This window comes from Helianthus annuus, chromosome 4 (genome assembly GCF_002127325.2).
Source record: "Helianthus annuus cultivar XRQ/B chromosome 4, HanXRQr2.0-SUNRISE, whole genome shotgun sequence".
NCBI lineage: Eukaryota > Viridiplantae > Streptophyta > Magnoliopsida > Asterales > Asteraceae > Helianthus > Helianthus annuus.
In genome coordinates, this window is record NC_035436.2 from 24,521,271 (window position 1) to 24,539,553 (window position 18,283).

Below are 18,283 nucleotides of genomic sequence, written 5' to 3' on the forward strand. Positions count from 1 at the left end.
GAAAGTTACGATCGAATTCGTAAGAGAAGGGTTAAAAGCATCAACAATATAAATTAAGGCCTTCTGAATAATAAATAAATTAACCAGGGGCTTAACAATACGGGTAAATAACGCGAGGTCCCTAGTCGTAATTAATCGAGGGCCTTATCGCAAAGTTACCCCTTCAAACCCGAAAGGTCAGGTTATTAATTACCAAAGATTCGTTATTAATTGCAAGATTTTGTAATCATTTGAAAAAGATTTATTTTTAACCCCTTACGGACCGTAAAGGGTATTCCTTACGGACCGTAAGGAGGTGAATGATTAAACTTGATCCGCCTATGGCTTACGGACCGCAAGGCCGAAGCCATACGGTCCGTAAGCAGCGCCCAGCGACAGATTGTTGGCTGTTGGCTGTTTTAAGCGGCAAAACACGAAATGATGGGTTCTCAGGGTCATGGGCGCCCCCTACTCGACCCATAACACTTAGGGACACCTGCCCATGATCCACAAGCACTTGTAGACCCTTGTGTGATGATCTTGGACCATGTCTTTGGCTATAAATAGCAAGCTTGTGTTCATAAGTTCATCACAACTCAAACTCACTCATCTGGTCATTTCAAGAGCTCTCAAGTCTTCTTCACTGCTCTCTAAACAAGTCTTAACTCCTGTAAGTTGCTTAGATCCTTTGTAGTTCAAATTATGCTTAGTAAATCACTAGAAACCAAACCGTCGTAAATACGGTTTGACTTTAAAACAAATCCAAGACGATTCAGTCTTATGACGAATCAAAGGTAGTTATGAGTTGGTATTAATGTGGGTAATAAACCTCTAAAAGGGTTCCCTCTGATCACCACTCTAACTAGCTCAAACGTCGAGTCAAACGAACGGTTAAAAAGTCAACAGAAAGCTATTTTTGCGATTTATGCATAATCTGTAATGAATATGCTATGGAACCTGTTTAGGCACTCATAAAACATGATATTAAGTATATAAACTTGTTTGCGCTCGTTTGAATCGACCATTTGCTATATTGAACCGGTTCGGAGCCGAATGTCGCAAAAGTTTGACTTTTGCTTTGACTTCAGTTCTGACCCGTTTTAGTGAGGTATAGATATGCCTTAGGACTCTCTTAGGACCAGGTTACATGAAGGTATAAACCTCTGTGATCGGTTCATGAGTTATCCGAGTCTTTTGCGCGTTTCCGTTAATCGCCTAAAAGTTGACCGTAACGCCATTTTGAAAATAAAACAAGTATTTCGGACACGCGCACGGACCAGAACCTTGCTTATTAAATTATAAGCATGTCCTTAAAGCTTCACGTCAATCCGAGGTCTAGAATGAGAGATATGCTAAATAGCGCATTTATAAGAAACTTTTGTAATAAACGGCGCAATTAGCATAACGCCTATCTAAACCAAGATTTCGTCACCAAAAATTTTACCCACTGCTATAAAATAATATTTTGGGAATTTTAAAGATTTTTAATAATTTTTACCTTGCTCATAACCTGCGGTTATGGCTACGGTTCGGTAAATACCGAATATGCCCTTTTCGGCCAAAACGTGAGTTCTACAAGGTCTTTTGACCCGGTTCCAGTTGCCACTAATTTTAAATAATAAATAAAGTATTTTAGACTTTATAAACTGTTCGGGAAACTCAGATTTCCTGTAGAACTCGAAAAGCTCTTTAAAAGTCTTTAAAATGACCGAAAAGCCCCTACGGGGCGTAATATTAACTTAAACTCGTTACGGGCATCACGGAAGGTATCCTACTGATACCACAACCTCTTTAAGGCATATTGACTTAGGAAATAAGCGTAAGACTCTCATGGTTAACCGTTTCGCCTATTGCGCGCACGGTTCGGCTTATGAAACTAGTTTTCATAAATTAGCCGATATGGGTCAAACTATACTATTTTGACCCCAAAATCCAGAGTGTGAACCTTGAACCCATATGAAACAAGTCTCTGAACTTGTTTGGGGCAGAATCACATTCCATTCTCGGTTTTCGCCTTTTCGCGCGATTAAACCATATTTATATTCCGGAACCAACCGGTCTAGGCTACGACCAATATAAAGACCCGTTAGGGTTCTAAGAGGTTAATTAAAACCTTCGTTCCAGATTAGGAGCCCAGTAAAAGCTATCGGTGATTTAATCAAATTAAGGAATAATACTTGCAAAGGTAAATACTTTTAACTTATTTCCCCTATACGGGCTTGGGATACGGTATAATATTTACCGCTTGATTGAGCATCATATCTTCCATCGCTTAGGTGGTTAATTAAATATTATGATAGGCTCATTTAAACAGTTTTGTTTCTTAAAAGCCTTTGGGGGGTTTAATGACTGTTGTCCCGGATATCCTTGACATCATTTTACGAAATGGCCACGACCATCGACATCCCGGTGTAGGCGTACACCCGGTATACATTGTCGACATTAAATTAAAAGACGTAGCCGTTGGTTTTTATACTACGGTTTTACGCAATGTGGTGTGTCTATAAATCTTTAACCCGGCATGACCTGGGCTACTGAACGCATAAAAGAACATGTAATACGTTCACAAGATTTTAATAATTTTCCCAAGTTATGAAAGAGTTTGTGCCTTGTGCATTCAAATCAATTTTAAATAAACATTTTCAAATGTGTCAGTTGAATGTATTTACCAGTGTAAACTGACGTATTTTCCCCAAAAGATTAAGTGCAGGTACTATACGAAATTGGCTGGTATTAGCTTCCTAAGCATCACGAATAGTCTCGCAAACTCGATGCCGTATCTGAATGAACAATATTTTATTATTTTGATCCGCTGTGGATACATTCGACTTCTGTAATACATTGATATTACAACCAAAGGTTGAAGTATATATTTATCTTTAAGCTTCCGTTGTGCATTTATATAATTGTGTGGTTTGACTATATTGTTGCCAACTACGTCACGGTAATCCCCCACCGGGCCTACCGGTGATACACGTGGAAATCGGGGTGTGACAGGTTGGTATCAGAGCCAACGTTGAGTGAATTAAACACTATCCTATTGTGTTTAATCTCAATGACGCAATTGCACATACTTGAGTCTTGACAAGAACTTAGGACAAATTCGAATTGTTATTCCAATTTTGTCTTTTTCTTTTATTATTGGTATTTAAAGTTTTATAAAGCAGGAAAAATGCCGCCTGTAATAATTCGAGGAAGAGGAAGGGGAAGAAGAGGCAGAGGAGATATCGTGACGCATCACGATCACGAAGCTGGACCGTCAGGTACAAGACCTCCTTCAATGACAAGAAGTGAAGAACCACAACGACGAAGAGACCTTTACGAACCTGCGAGGCATTCCACCTCGCACAGCTCGACGCCATCCTACCGGCACTCCTTTGGGCCAAATTCAGAGAATGATCCCAACAACCCGCAACCTTCCTTCATACCTCTACAACGTTCGGTATCGCACCGGAATTATGACGACCCTACTCCATACTTCATAGGTCAGTTTAATCCAGCTGACTACATACAGGAACCTTCAGGCTTTGTTCCATTAGGGCCACAAGATCACTTCTCCGAAGACCATATGGATGAAGATACTGATCCAACAGAACCTGCTCGTGGTACGCCCACGCATCCGATAGAAGTCTCTGATGGGTCATCCTTCCATGGCACACCATATCAGGGACCAGATAGTTTCCAAGCGTTGTTCGACCGACATGAGTGGTACTACACGCCACCTCAACAGACATCACAACAACCGCGACATCCACAGGATCCCTCTGAGGATTCACGCTTTGTGGCAGTTACGCCACCACCTCCGCCACCGGCGCAACCAGTAATGCCTGATCCGCCAAGGCGTAGGAGGACAAATGCTCGTATGTCCACACGAGGAGGAGGGGGTATCCACTTCAGCACCCCTCGACACTCTAGTAGTAGCCACTATCCGCCACTACAAGAAGAAGGGCCTTCAAGTCCTATACAGGAGGCGAACTCCGCACCAGCTGCACCAAATTCGCCACCATTTGGGTATGACCAACCCATACCTGCTTACACGGGTCCAACGGCTTACAACCCGTTCGAACCGTCACAAGCACATTACAACTACAATTATGAGCGCGACCCCTATGTGGTATCGGCTAGATATAATGCACGCTACCCTGACGGAGCACATGGAAACATGGGAGCTCCGGACTACTCAACTCATGGGTATCCAATACCACCCAGACCTCCAGTTCCGCAACAAGCGCCACAACCACGATTCTCTCCTCCTGAACAGGAAGAGATACTCCATCGACTAGATCGTGTGGAGAGAGAGTTCGAAGAAGAGAAAAAGAGCCACCGAGGATTTCTCAAAGGCTTGGCGAACCTACTAAAGGGCAAAAAGAAGAAACGTGACCACTAGCCCTAATAGTTGTACTAATTTCTATTTTGAATTAAGTCCCTGCGTGGACACTTATCATATTTCAGTCCTTACGTGGACTTATCTTTTAGTCCTTGCACGGACACCTATCTTATATTAGTCCCTGCGTGGACTTGTCACTCATTTTAAAACCTCTATGGAGGTATGTACCATTTAAAAGACCCGTTTAGGGCAATATGTAATTGTATTTGAGATTATGGAATGTATGTTATGAGTTTGTTTTAATATGTATGAAATAAATCAAAACCATTCCTTCTAAACTGATCTGCCTAGATAAAGAATCTTACGAGTGAAACCTAACCTGGTGTCTTTTAAGATCCGGCCAAGATAGTAGGACTTAATTAAAAGATTCAGATTCCCTGTTAACCGCTGCAAGCATGTTAACAATCATGGCAGATGTGATTCGTTAAAATCACGCACGTCATTCTTATACAATAATCCTTTAAGGATTTCAAAACCCAACTAAATGATTTATAAATCGTGGGTTAAATCACCAATGAAGGTGATCAAATCTTATTAGATCATCCATTAAGTGATGTAGTGCCTACGGGCCAACCATATTAAAACATCCATTAGAGGTGTAGTGCCTATGGGCCGTAATAATTGTCTTATAAGGACAAAAGGCAGTGGTGGTCTATGACTCCCTGTCAGAAAGAGATAAAAGGACTACGGTTCAAATCTCTATGCCTTTGATTCTCTGAAATCTCGGCTAATAGTATAAAACATCCTCGTGATTAGGCTTTATGCCGCCAATATTATTGTTATAGCTAAAATAGGATGTATTCAAATCCTAAAACTAAGAGAGTAATAAGATAACCAAATATGGTCTCTGTTACCATGGTTGACAAATTGTCATAAAAGACAATGATATAATAATCTCCTGAATAAAATTTTGTTATCTTCTGTAGCAGATTCAAGTTACAATGGCGGATCCCAACGGAGAGAATAGCCATACAAATGAAGATGACTACAACAATGCGCCAGTGCATTTGACAGGCGCACAGTTAAAGGCTCTGATTGACAATGCTGTTCAGGCAGCTTTGGATCGTCAATATACTAAGTCCCAAGGCAGAACCGTATCAAAACCACCCTCCAAACCGAAGTCACAATCCAAACCACCCTCTCAACCCAAGAAGGATGACGACAACCACTCGTCAGCTGAAAATAGTATTCGTCGTGAACGAGAGTACACTGATGCATCTGGTGCCAAGGGTTGCACCTACAAGTATTTTGTATCTTGTAAGCCCCGGGAATTCACAGGGGAGAAAGGTGCTGTTGATTGTATCACCTGGCTAGATGAGATGGACACTATTGTGGACATCAGTGGGTGCTCAGAGAAGGATGTGGTGAAGTTTGTGTCCCAGTCATTTAAGGGCGAGGCCCTGGCATGGTGGAGAGCGTTGGTGCAGGCATCAGGTAAGTCTGCCTTATATAAGATGACATGGGAGGAATTTATTGCTCTCATTAAGGTAAACTACTGCCCTCAGCATGAGGTTGAGAAGATCGAGGCTGACTTTGTGTCACTGGTGATGACGAACCTGGACTGCCAGGCTTATTTGACGAGCTTCAATACGATGTCTCGCCTGGTTCCGTACCTTGTGACACCAGAGTCTAGAAGAATCGCCCGTTTCATTGGGGGCTTGGAGCCTGCGATAAAGGCTAGCGTGAAGGCCTCTCGGCCGACGACCTTCAGGTCAGTTACTGACCTCTCCTTGTCACTAACTTTAGATGTTGTCCGTCTGAGGACGCTAAGGAGCAAGGAGGCTGAGAAGAGGAAACGTGAGGATGATACCTCACGAAGATCTGGAAAGAAGCACCGTGGAAACGGTGACGGCAAGAGAGGGGCTGAGACGAAGAAAGATGGGCAAGCTGGTGAAAGGCCCAACTGCAAAATCTGCAAGAAACCCCACTCTGGGAAGTGCAGGTTTGCATCAAATTCACAGTCACAACCAAAGACTCCTTCCTGTGGACTGTGCAAGTCCAAGGATCATAAGACTGTGGAATGCAAGAAGATCAAGGATGCAACCTGCTATGGTTGCAACGAAAAGGGGCATATCAAGAGTAACTGCCCTAAGAACGCCAGGAAGGCAGAGGAGACAAAGAAGACTAATGCTAGAGTCTTCCGCATGGATGCGAAGGAGGCTGTGCTGAACGACAATGTGCTTATAGGTACTTTTCTCGTAAATAATATATTTGCAAGAGTACTTTTCGATTTCAGGCGCCGATAAGTCCTTTGTAGACCAAAAGTTTTGTAAACTATTGAACATGCCGATCAAAACCCTAGATATGAAATACGAGGTAGAGTTAGCAGACGACACAATAGAAACCGTCTCCACTGTGCTAGAGGGATGTGAAATGTCCATTAAGAACCATTCTTTTCCTCTATCTCTACTTCCCTTCAAACTAGCGGGTTTCGACATTGTTCTAGGCATGGACTGGTTATCCCGTAATCAGGCCCAAATCATTTGCGGCAAAAGGCATATAGTATTAAAGACTCCGAGTGGTGAATCGCTTACCATTCGAGGAGATACGCAGTACGGATTGCCCGAGGACGTATCTATGCTCAAAGCTTCTAGGTGTTTGAACAGAGGCTGTGTCATTTACATGGCTCAGGTGATAATTGAAGAACCTAAACCGAAGATCGAGGATCTTCCTGTCATTTCTGAATATCCCGAGGTTTTTCCTGAAGAACTACCTGGTTTGCCACCAGATAGACAGGTGGAATTCAGAATAGATATCATACCTGGAGCAGCTCCCATAGCGAGAGCACCCTACAGGCTAGCTCCGACGAAAATGAAGGAATTGAGGACCTAGTTGGATGAACTATTGGCAAAAGGTTTCATCAGACCTAGTTCGTCTCCCTGGGGAGCACCTGTCCTGTTTGTAAAGAAGAAGGACGGATCGATGCGTTTGTGCATCGATTACCGTGAGCTGAACAAAGTTACCATAAAGAATAGATATCCTTTACCAAGGATCGACGATCTGTTCGATCAGCTGCAAGGAGCGAGCTACTTCTCAAAGATCGACTTAAGGTCGGGTTATCATCAGCTAAGGGTTAGAGATGAAGATGTACATAAGACAGCATTTAGGACTCGTTATGGTCATTACGAGTTCCTAGTGATGCCTTTTGGGCTCACAAATGCGCCGGCTGCGTTCATGGATCTCATGAATCGCGTCTGCAAGCCGTATTTGGACAAATTTGTCATCGTCTTCATCGACGATATTCTTATATATTCCAAAAGCTAAGCTGACCACGAGAAGCACCTCCGTTGCATTCTCGAATTATTACAGCGTGAGAAACTCTACGCCAAATTCTCGAAATGTGAATTCTGGCTACGAGAGGTTCAGTTTTTAGGTCACGTTGTAAGCGAACGTGGTATCCAAGTGGATCCCGCTAAGGTAGAGGCAGTCATGAACTGGCAAGAGCCAAAGACGCCTACCGAAATTCGTAGTTTCCTGGGGTTAGCAGGATACTACAGGAGATTTATTGAGAATTTTTCGAGGATTGCTGCGCCCTTGACTTCCCTAACCAAGAAGAAAGAAAAGTTCAATTGGGGCCCAAAGCAGCAAGAATCCTTCGAAATCCTGAAGCAAAAGCTGAGCAACGCACCTGTGTTGACCTTACCTGAGGGTACAGAAGAATTCGTAGTTTACTGCGATGCATCGCACACAGGCATGGGGTGTGTGCTCATGCAGAAGGGCAAGGTGATTGCCTATGCTTCACGACAACTAAAGGTGCACGAAAAGAATTACACCACCCATGACTTGGAGTTGGGTGCCGTTGTATTTGCACTGAAATTGTGGAGGCATTACCTTTATGGTATTAAATTTGTGATTTATTCTGATCACAAAAGCCTCCAGCACCTGTTTAATCAGAAAGAGTTGAACATGAGGCAGCGCCGTTGGATGGAGACCTTGAATGACTATGATTGTGAGATCAGGTACCATCCCGGCAAAGCGAATGTAGTCGCTGATGCCTTGAGCAGGAAAGAAAGGGTAAAACCTATTAGAATCAATGCCAAGAGCATTGAGGTCAAAAACAATTTAATTGAAAAGATATTAGCTGCGCAGCGAGAGGCTGTGTTGGAAGCTAATTATCCTAATGAAAAGTTAGGAGTAACTGAGGAGCAGTTGACTCTTAGCAAGGATGGAATCCTTAGATTAAACGGACGAATATGGGTTCCGATTTATGGAGGACTACGAGATGTTATCCTCCAGGAAGCCCATAGTTCCAAATATTCGGTCCATCCTGGAGCTGACAAGATGTATCAAGATTTAAAGGCATATTATTGGTGGATAGGCTTGAAAAAGTCTGTGGCCGCCCACGTAGCAAAGTGCTTGACTTGTGCTCAAGTCAAAGCCGAGCACCAAAAGCCGTCTGGCTTGCTACAACAGCCTGAGCTTCCCGAGTGGAAGTGGGAATGCGTAACTATGGACTTCATAACCAAGTTACCCAAAACTAGGAAAGGAAACGATACAATATGGGTCATAGTCGATAGGCTGACTAAATCAGCTCATTTTCTACCCATCAAGGAGACGTATAGCTCCGATATGTTAGCCCAACTTTATGTTGATAAGATTGTAGCCTTACACGGCATACCTGTGTCTATTATCTCCGACAGGGATACTAGATACACGTCTCATTTCTGGAAGAGTTTCCAGCAATCTTTGGGCACGCGTTTAAACTTTAGTACGGCTTACCATCCACAGACGGACGGTCAAAGTGAGCGTACTATACAGACGTTAGAAGACATGCTTCGTGCATGTGCGATCGATTTAGGTGGTAACTGGGATAAGAATCTACCCCTAATCGAATTCTCCTACAATAATAGCTACCACACCAGCATAAAGGCTGCGCCTTTCGAGGCATTATACGGTAGAAAATGTAGATCGCCTGTTTGTTGGGCGGAAGTAGGAGAGGTCCAATTATCGGGACCAGAGATAGTTTTCCAGACGACGGACAAGATTGTCCAGATTCGGGAACGTCTCAAGGCTGCACGTGACAGACAGAAAAGCTACGCCGATCCAAAACGTAAGGATCTCCACTTCGAAGTAGGTGAAAAGGTGTTGCTTAAAGTATCACCCTGGAAGGGGGTGATGCGTTTCGGCAAGAAAGGCAAACTGAGTCCGAGGTACATAGGACCTTTTGAGGTCATTGAACGGGTCGGGTCAGTTGCCTATAAGTTGAACTTGCCTGAAGAGCTCAATGGAATTCACAACGTGTTCCACATCTGCAATCTCAAAAAGTGCTTCGCCGATGAATCATTGGTGATTCCACACACAGATGTGCATATAGATGAGAGCTTAAAGTTTGTAGAAAAACCTTCGTCGATTGAAGATCGACAGGTGAAGAAGCTTCGAAGAAAACACGTACCGATTGTAAAAGTCAAATGGGATGCTCGTAGAGGTCCCGAATATACGTGGGAAGTCGAAGACACAATGAAAGAAAAATACCCCTATTTATTTGAGTAAATCTCGGGTCGAGATTTATTTTAAGGGGGTGAGGATGTAACACCTCGAATTTTTGTGTCCAATAATGTGTTAACACGTGTCATTTGATTACACGTGGCATTGATATTAAATAAAGGACTAAATTTGACAAACCTTGAAAGTATGTAAATTCGAGGGTTATAAATGTCAACAAGGGTAAATATACTGTATAGTAACCCTAAGTGGTGCTTATACCTTCAAACAAATAAATCATGAATCGTACGAAAGCGAAACGCGGAAGAAAGTGAGAGATTACAAACTACAGGGGTTAACTGTGTCAACATGTTAATCATACCTCTGAGTGACCCTTTAACGTTCCCAAGGCTTGTAACAGTATTATACACTCACCAGAATGTAATATATAAATTTCGCAAAGTTTCGTTATGAAACGTGAAAGTTACGATCGAATTCGTAAGAGAAGGGTTAAAAGCGTCAATAATATAAATTAAGGCCTTCTGAATAATAAATAAATTAACCAGGGGCTTAACAATACGGGTAAATAACGCGAGGTCCCTAGTCGTAATTAATCGAGGGCCTTATCGCAAAGTTACCCCTTCAAACCCGAAAGGTCAGGTTATTAATTACCAAAGATTCGTTATTAATTGCAAGATTTTGTAATCATTTGAAAAAGATTTATTTTTAACCCCTTACGGACCGTAAAGGGTATTCCTTACGGACCGTAAGGAGGTGAATGATTAAACTTGATCCGCCTATGGCTTACGGACCGCAAGGCCGAAGCCATACGGTCCGTAAGCAGCGCCCAGCGACAGATTGTTGGCTGTTGGCTGTTTTAAGCGGCAAAACACGAAATGATGGGTTCTCAGGGTCATGGGCGCCCCCTACTCGACCCATAACACTTAGGGACACCTGCCCATGATCCACAAGCACTTGTAGACCCTTGTGTGATGATCTTGGACCATGTCTTTGGCTATAAATAGCAAGCTTGTGTTCATAAGTTCATCACAACTCAAACTCACTCATCTGGTCATTTCAAGAGCTCTCAAGTCTTCTTCACTGCTCTCTAAACAAGTCTTAACTTCTGTAAGTTGCTTAGATCCTTTGTAGTTCAAATTAGGCTTAGTAAATCACTAGAAACCAAACCGTCGTAAATACGGTTTGACTTTAAAACAAATCCAAGACGATTCAGTCTTATGACGAATCAAAGGTAGTTATGAGTTGGTATTAATGTGGGTAATAAACCTCTAAAAGGGTTCCCTCTGATCACCACTCTAACTAGCTCAAACGTCGAGTCAAACGAACGGTTAAAAAGTCAACAGAAAGCTATTTTTGCGATTTATGCATAATCTGTAATGAATATGCTATGGAACCTGTTTAGGCACTCATAAAACATGATATTAAGTATATAAACTTGTTTGCGCTCGTTTGAATCGACCATTTGCTATATTGAACCGGTTCGGAGCCGAATGTCGCAAAAGTTTGACTTTTGCTTTGACTTCAGTTCTGACCCGTTTTAGTGAGGTATAGATATGCCTTGGAACTCTCTTAGGACCAGGTTACATGAAGGTATAAACCTCTGTGATCGGTTCATGAGTTATCCGAGTCTTTTGCGCGTTTCCGTTAATCGCCTAAAAGTTGACCGTAACGCCATTTTGAAAATAAAAAAAGTATTTCGGACACGCGAACGGACCAGAACCTTGCTTATTAAATTATAAGCATGTCCTTAAAGCTTCACATCAATCCGAGGTCTAGAATGAGAGATATGCTAAATAGCGCATTTATAAGAAACTTTTGTAATAAACGGCGCAATTAGCATAACGCCTATCTAAACCAAGATTTCGTCACCAAAACTTTTACCCACTGCTATAAAATAATATTTTGGGAATTTTAAAGATTTTTAATAATTTTTACCTTGCTCATAACCTGCGGTTATGGCTACGGTTCGGTAAATACCGAATATGCCCTTTTCGGCCAAAACGTGAGTTCTACAAGGTCTTTTGACCCGGTTCCAGTTGCCACTGATTTTAAATAATAAATAAAGTATTTTAGACTTTATAAACTGTTCGGGAAACTCAGATTTCCTGTAGAACTCGAAAAGCTCTTTAAAAGTCTTTAAAATGACCGAAAAGCCCCTACGGGGCGTAATATTAACTTAAACTCGTTACGGGCATCACGGAAGGTATCCTACTGATACCACAACCTCTTTAAGGCATATTGACTTAGGAAATAAGCGTAAGACTCTCATGGTTAACCGTTTCGCCTATTGCGCGCACGGTTCGGCTTATGAAACAAGTTTTCATAAATTAGCCGATATGGGTCGAACTATACTATTTTGACCCCAAAATCCAGAGTGTGAACCTTGAACCCATATGAAACAAGTCTCTGAACTTGTTTGGGGCAGAATCACATTCCATTCTCGGTTTTCGCCTTTTCGCGCGATTAAACCATATTTATATTCCGGAACCAACCGGTCTAGGCTACGACCAATATAAAGACCCGTTAGGGTTCTAAGAGGTTAATTAAAACCTTCGTTCCAGATTAGGAGCCCAGTAAAAGCTATTGGTGATTTAATCAAATTAAGGAATAATACTTGCAAAGGTAAATACTTTTAACTTATTTCCCCTATACGGGCTTGGGATACGGTATAATATTTACCGCTTGATTGAGCATCATATCTTCCATCGCTTAGGTGGTTAATTAAATATTATGATAGGCTCATTTAAACAGTTTTGTTTCTTAAAAGCCTTTGGGGGGTTTAATGACCGTTGTCCCGGATATCCTTGACATCATTTTACGAAATGGCCACGACCATCGACATCCCGGTGTAGGCATACACCCGGTATACATTGTCGACATTAAATTAAAAGATGTAGCCGTTGGTTTTTATACTACGGTTTTACGCAATGTGGTGTGTCTATAAATCTTTAACCCGGCACGACCCGGGCTACTGAACTCATAAAAGAACATGTAATACGTTCACAAGATTTTAATAATTTTCCCAAGTTATGAAAGAGTTTGTGCCTTGTGCATTCAAATCAATTTTAAATAAACATTTTCAAATGTGTCAGTTGAATGTATTTACCAGTGTAAACTGACGTATTTTCCCCAAAAGATTAAGTGCAGGTACTATACGAAATTGGCTGGTATAAGCTTCCTAAGCATCACGAATAGTCTCGCAAACTCGATGCCGTATCTGAATGAACAATATTTTATTATTTTGATCCGCTGTGGATACATTCGACTTCTGTAATACATTGATATTACAACCAGAGGTTGAAGTATATATTTATCTTTAAGCTTCCGCTGTGCATTTATATAATTGTGTGGTTTGACTATATTGTTGCCAACTACGTCACGGTAATCCCCCACCGGGCCCACCGGTGATACACGTGGAAATCGGGGTGTGACAGTGGTTGAAGATATAACGGGTCAAGATAGTGAGGAAGAAAATGAACCACCTATTGTTTCTTCTAAAAAACCCAATTTTGAAAAACCCGAAATTAATAAAGAAAACGAAAAGAAAAATGAAGATGAGGGAACTAGTGAAGTACCATTTCCCTCGGCTTTATTAGATCCGGGTCAAATCAATTAGCTCTTTCATATGTGTTCCACCATTTTCCTACCTTTGCATCTAGCCCCGTTACAACCCGTAAGTTCCTTTGATTCAAAAGCATGCTAGATATTGGTTAGGAGGAAACTTGATTTTTATACAAGCTTATTGTCGCACACACACACATGCATTGAGTGATTTAGCATTATGTGCTATTATTTCTTGTCACCGAGAGTTTTTGTGAGGGGTGTGTCTTGTGGTATGATTGAATGTTAGTAGAACGATGGCACATGGTAGCTTGGTTTGCATGATTGATCGCTTGTGGTTATGAATAATTTTGAATGGGTTGCTTGGGACAAGCAACGGGTAAGTGTGGGGATGTGACGGGTGGTCTGTAGGACAACCCTTGAATGAGCTAAATACATGCACATCTCATGCTCTATTCGGTTAATTATGGGAATTTGATAACTACAGTGCGTTTGTATTTTCAGGTGCTAAAGCGCTTAAAGGATGGACATTACGATGTTTGGATGAAAGCTTGACATGGGCGGAAGCAAGATTGGAAGATTCACTTTAGAATGAAGAAAACTTGGAAAATCAATACACACAGTGCCGTAACCTACGGCTTCTGCCGTAGGTTACGGCTCACCATATGTTGCCAATGGCTTCGCCGTACAACAGACAAGGATCACCGTAAAGGATTGATAGGTGCCGTAGCCTACGGCTGGCACCGTAGGTTACGGCACTATGCTGACCGATTGTTGACCACTGCTTGCCGTAAGCTACGGCAGGTGCCGTAGCTTACGGCGCCGACCATGCTCATTTTGTAACTCCTACATTGAATGGTCATTTTGAGGGGATTTATTATGTCTTATCATTTATTCGGTTACAACTGGATTGTGAACGATTTTTGGAGCTTGTTGGAGACCTTGGAGCTTGAAGAACACTTGTTGAATCATTAGTTTTTGTGCTTTGATCTTTATGAACAATAGAACTTTTGTTATAATGTTGCTTCAAGCCATGAGTGGCTAAACACTTGATGATTGTCCTGGATTGAAGGTTTGGTTGAGACATTTCATGTTTGATTTTTCTAATTTCTAGAATAACAAACTTTATCGTTATGATTTGTTGTTATGGTGTGTGATTGTTTGTTAGTAACTTGTTAATCCTTATGTTGAACTAATTAGAAACCATACGTTCTTGGTGCCTTTGGCAATCGAGATATCATGGGTATAGTTAGGCTTGGGTAAGGGTTGATTGATCATCGGGTAACAACCTCACGTTCTAGGAATCTGAGTACTTAGTTCCCTTTCATCACTACAAGTAATCACTCATGAGCTATGTCTATGTAGTTCTTTCTAGTGAAATGATAATATGAATGTCGAAACAAACCAGAAATCTAGGATGGTCATTTGTCTCTAATTTGCTTACAACCAAAACTTCTCTTTTGCAATTTATTTAGTTAAATTTAGTTCTTAAACCAATTCACTCAAATCAACTCTTGAATTTTACTGGTTAGTTTAATTTTAGTTAAGTTAGATAATCTTCTAAATAACACATATTCCATAAACTCCCTGTGTTCGATACCCACTTACCGCTAACTATTTAGTTGTATTTGGATTAAATTTGATTGTGACCACAACATCACATCACACTGCCGGTACTTTTCTTGAAGTTTGAGAACTTTCATTTGTTCCCACTTGATGATTCTAGGTGTGTCTCCTTTTTCTTTGGTTCAGAAATTGAAAACTTGTTTAATCTGATGGCTTCTTCTGTAAGTGCCACGCTGAGATCAATGGCTTCGGTAATTGTTGGAGGCTTTGACGTTGTTACCATGCTCATGATCTAGGGGGCCAATCCCCAGATGAAACGCTCCACGCGTTTGAATTCAGGCGTAACCATGTATGGTACCGCATGAGACAGATCATGGAATCGTTGCACATACTCGGCGATTTTCGGGCCGTCCATTTTAAGATTCCAAAATTCCGTTTCCAGCTTCTAAATCTCGGCCCTGGAGCAATACTTTTTACGCATGAGCTCTTTCAGCTCGATCCAAGTCATAGCGTATGCTGCCGCCTCTCCCAGAGTTTGGACGTGGAGATTCCACCATGAAAGTGCTCCATCAGTGAACAGTCCGGAAATATAGGTAACTTGCTGTTCTGGCGCGCGTTTGCTCATACGTAGCACTGAGTCGGTCTTTTCCGTCCATCGAACATACGCCACTGCACCCCCGGTGCCATCAAAGTTTAGCGGTTTATAGTCTAGAAATTGCTTATAAGTACAGTCTGTACAAGTAATGTTGTTCACAGGAAGTATTATCAATTGCACATGAAATGTCCAAAGGTATGGTAATGTGTCTTAAGCGACTTAAATATTACCATTTGGTACGTTGTTCCTTGAGGTACCCCCGCTAGTCTCGGCGCGTGAGGCCTCGTAATCAGCTATTGCTTGTGAAATTCTTGCTTGCAATTCGGCCTTAGTAGTGGGCAAACGGTTTTCCCTTCTTGGAGGCATCTTCTATAAGAAGGTTGCGTTGGTCAAGTTGTAATAAGTATAATGAGTACGTAATACGCATATGTAATAACATTCATCAACACAATAACACATAACATCCCATGTCATAACATAAAACAAATAATCCAACAACGCACGTAATGAGAAGGCTGCGATTGAGCTATTCATATAACAAGACCACAAGTTTTACAAATGTTTCGTACATCAAAAGAGACTAAGGGTCACATCGCCCTTGTCTGAACTGTCTAACAATATACAACAATCAAAAGTCAAATATCAAGAGACATAATGTGGTCTTCAAAATGTTGTGCAGTCAGGCTCAATAGCTGTCTTCTCATCAAAAGTAACGCTACCTGCAACAAACCAAAAGTCCTCAAGCTGATGGGGGAGGAGGAGGAGGTGGAGGGAAGAAAAGCAAACGGCGCAAATGCACCCAATCCTCCTCGAGTGCGTGGACAACGCGCAGCAGGTAAGCAATCTGCTGCTCCAGAGTGAGGAAGCGGACATCAGAATCCGGGTGTAGTGGAAGAGGAGCTGGTGGTGTAGCAAATGGAGACTGGCAATACCAAGGGGGAGGATGCGGAATCCTCTCCAGCTCCTGGACTCGTCGGCTCAACGCATCCTGCTGTAACTGCAAGGATATAAGTATGTCATCCGCGGTATATCCAACATGAAAAGGATGGTATGGGTCTGACAAAGGCATGACATTGGGCGAAGACCACATAAATGGCTCGCCTAAGGGTGCAAATGGAGGTGTAGTGTGTGCAGCTGGTGCAAAAGGGGGCATAAATGGAAGAGCTGCTGTCATAGGTGGCATGTAATCGTGCTGCTGAGCAGAAGGTCCTTCCCCTGGACGGGGAGGAGGAATGTCCTGTAGGAAAGTAACAGGTAAATCCATGCGGTGGATATCTGAGACGTGAGGGTGAAACTGTGGGACATCAACTGGTGCAAAGACAGGTGCAGCAGGGGGAGTGATAGGTAGAACAAATGGAGGATAGTCATCATCATCCTCAATCCACCCATTACGGGTGTCAGCATATCTAGGATCAACATGTGTGGCAAATGGAGCACGGTCAACAACAGGAACATCAGTAACTGGTGGTGCAATGCCTGGTGCATCACCAACGGGTGGTGCCATGACTGGTAGATCAACGTGATCAGGCTCTGGTACAACTCCAAGCTCAGGACTAGCTGGAGCAGGCTCAGCAGGTACAAACTCAACCTCAAGATCCAGGTCAAAGTCATGGGGAACAATGGGTGCAGCAGACATCGCCATGTCTGAACCAGTGTCGGTGGAGTAGTGTTGCACGCCCTGGGCGTGAAGAGTAGCGGATGATACAGACTCAAACGAGTCGGGACCAAACGGATCAGATAAGGCCTCCGCGACAGGAGCCTCGACAGGTGGCAAAATAATAGCATCAACAGCAGGAACCTCAACAATAGGAACAGCAGGGTCGTCAACCGGAATATCGTCATCCATAGGGGCCCCACCATCCTGGTCACCCTCTGGGGGACTCTCAATGAATAGATCGATTTCGTCATCTGATAACACGTCGAGTGGCAGATCCTCAATGGGAACTGCGGCGAGAGGGAGAGGAGCAGGGATCTGAATGAGAGGTAGATCCCTATCGAAAGGACCATCAGCTAAAGGCACATCGTCCCCAAAGTCCGGTAGGGCAAATGGTTGGAAGTCATCCTCGTCAGTACTCGTAGTGTCTGATGTATAAACCTCGCTCTCAGGTAGAATCTCGTCGTCTGAGACCATCGCTAGAGGATCCAGTGTGTCTGACACTCCAGTGTCAGAAGAAGATGACATAGTGTCTGTAACACAACCACACATATGCACATATATCAACATGTAATCAAATAAGCATGTAAGTCACAACAATGTATGCAAGTAATCATCCTAGTCTTCCCCAGACTATCCCGCCCAGCCTCTTAGACTGAACTCCCTAGTCTCTCAGACTAACTCCCTGGCGTCTAAGACCAAACCTTCCTAGTCTCTAAGACTACTCCCTGGTCTCTAAGACCAAACCTTCCCAGTCTCTAAGACTACTCCCTGGTCTCTATGACCAACTCCTAGCCTCTAAGACTAATCCCCTGGTCTCTAAGACCAACTCCCTGGTCTCTAAGACCAAACCTCCCAGTCTCTAAGACTAAATTTTCCCCAATCTCTAAGATTGGACCCCTCAGTCTCTAAGACTGAACCTCCCCAGCCTCTAAGGTTGAACTCCCTCGGTCTCTAAGACTGAATTATAACATGAATTTTGAAATGTGTATTTGTGCCTTTTTGTTTGTAAAAATGTTTGTTCCCTGGATCTGGACGTTTAGTGTATGCAATGTAAAAAAAATTCGTGAAAGCCCTAGTGATCATAGTCTAGACTCGA

The 18,283-nt window shown here is 42.6% G+C and overlaps 1 protein-coding gene across 1 annotated transcript; it reads right to left on the reverse strand.

Moving 5' to 3' along the window:
• Nucleotides 1-16,269: 16,269 nt before the first annotated feature.
• LOC110933071 (proline-rich protein 36-like) lies at nucleotides 16,270-17,712 on the reverse strand. Its single transcript, XM_022176311.1, has one exon. The coding sequence runs from the start codon at nucleotides 17,710-17,712 to the stop codon at nucleotides 16,270-16,272; it is 1,443 nt and encodes a 480-aa protein (XP_022032003.1).
• Nucleotides 17,713-18,283: the final 571 nt, after the last annotated feature.

Excerpts from the sequence above, each read along its gene's own strand:
- LOC110933071 (XM_022176311.1), bottom strand. The coding sequence starts at position 17,712 with ATGTCATCTTCTTCTGACACTGGAGTGTCAGACACACTGGATCCTCTA.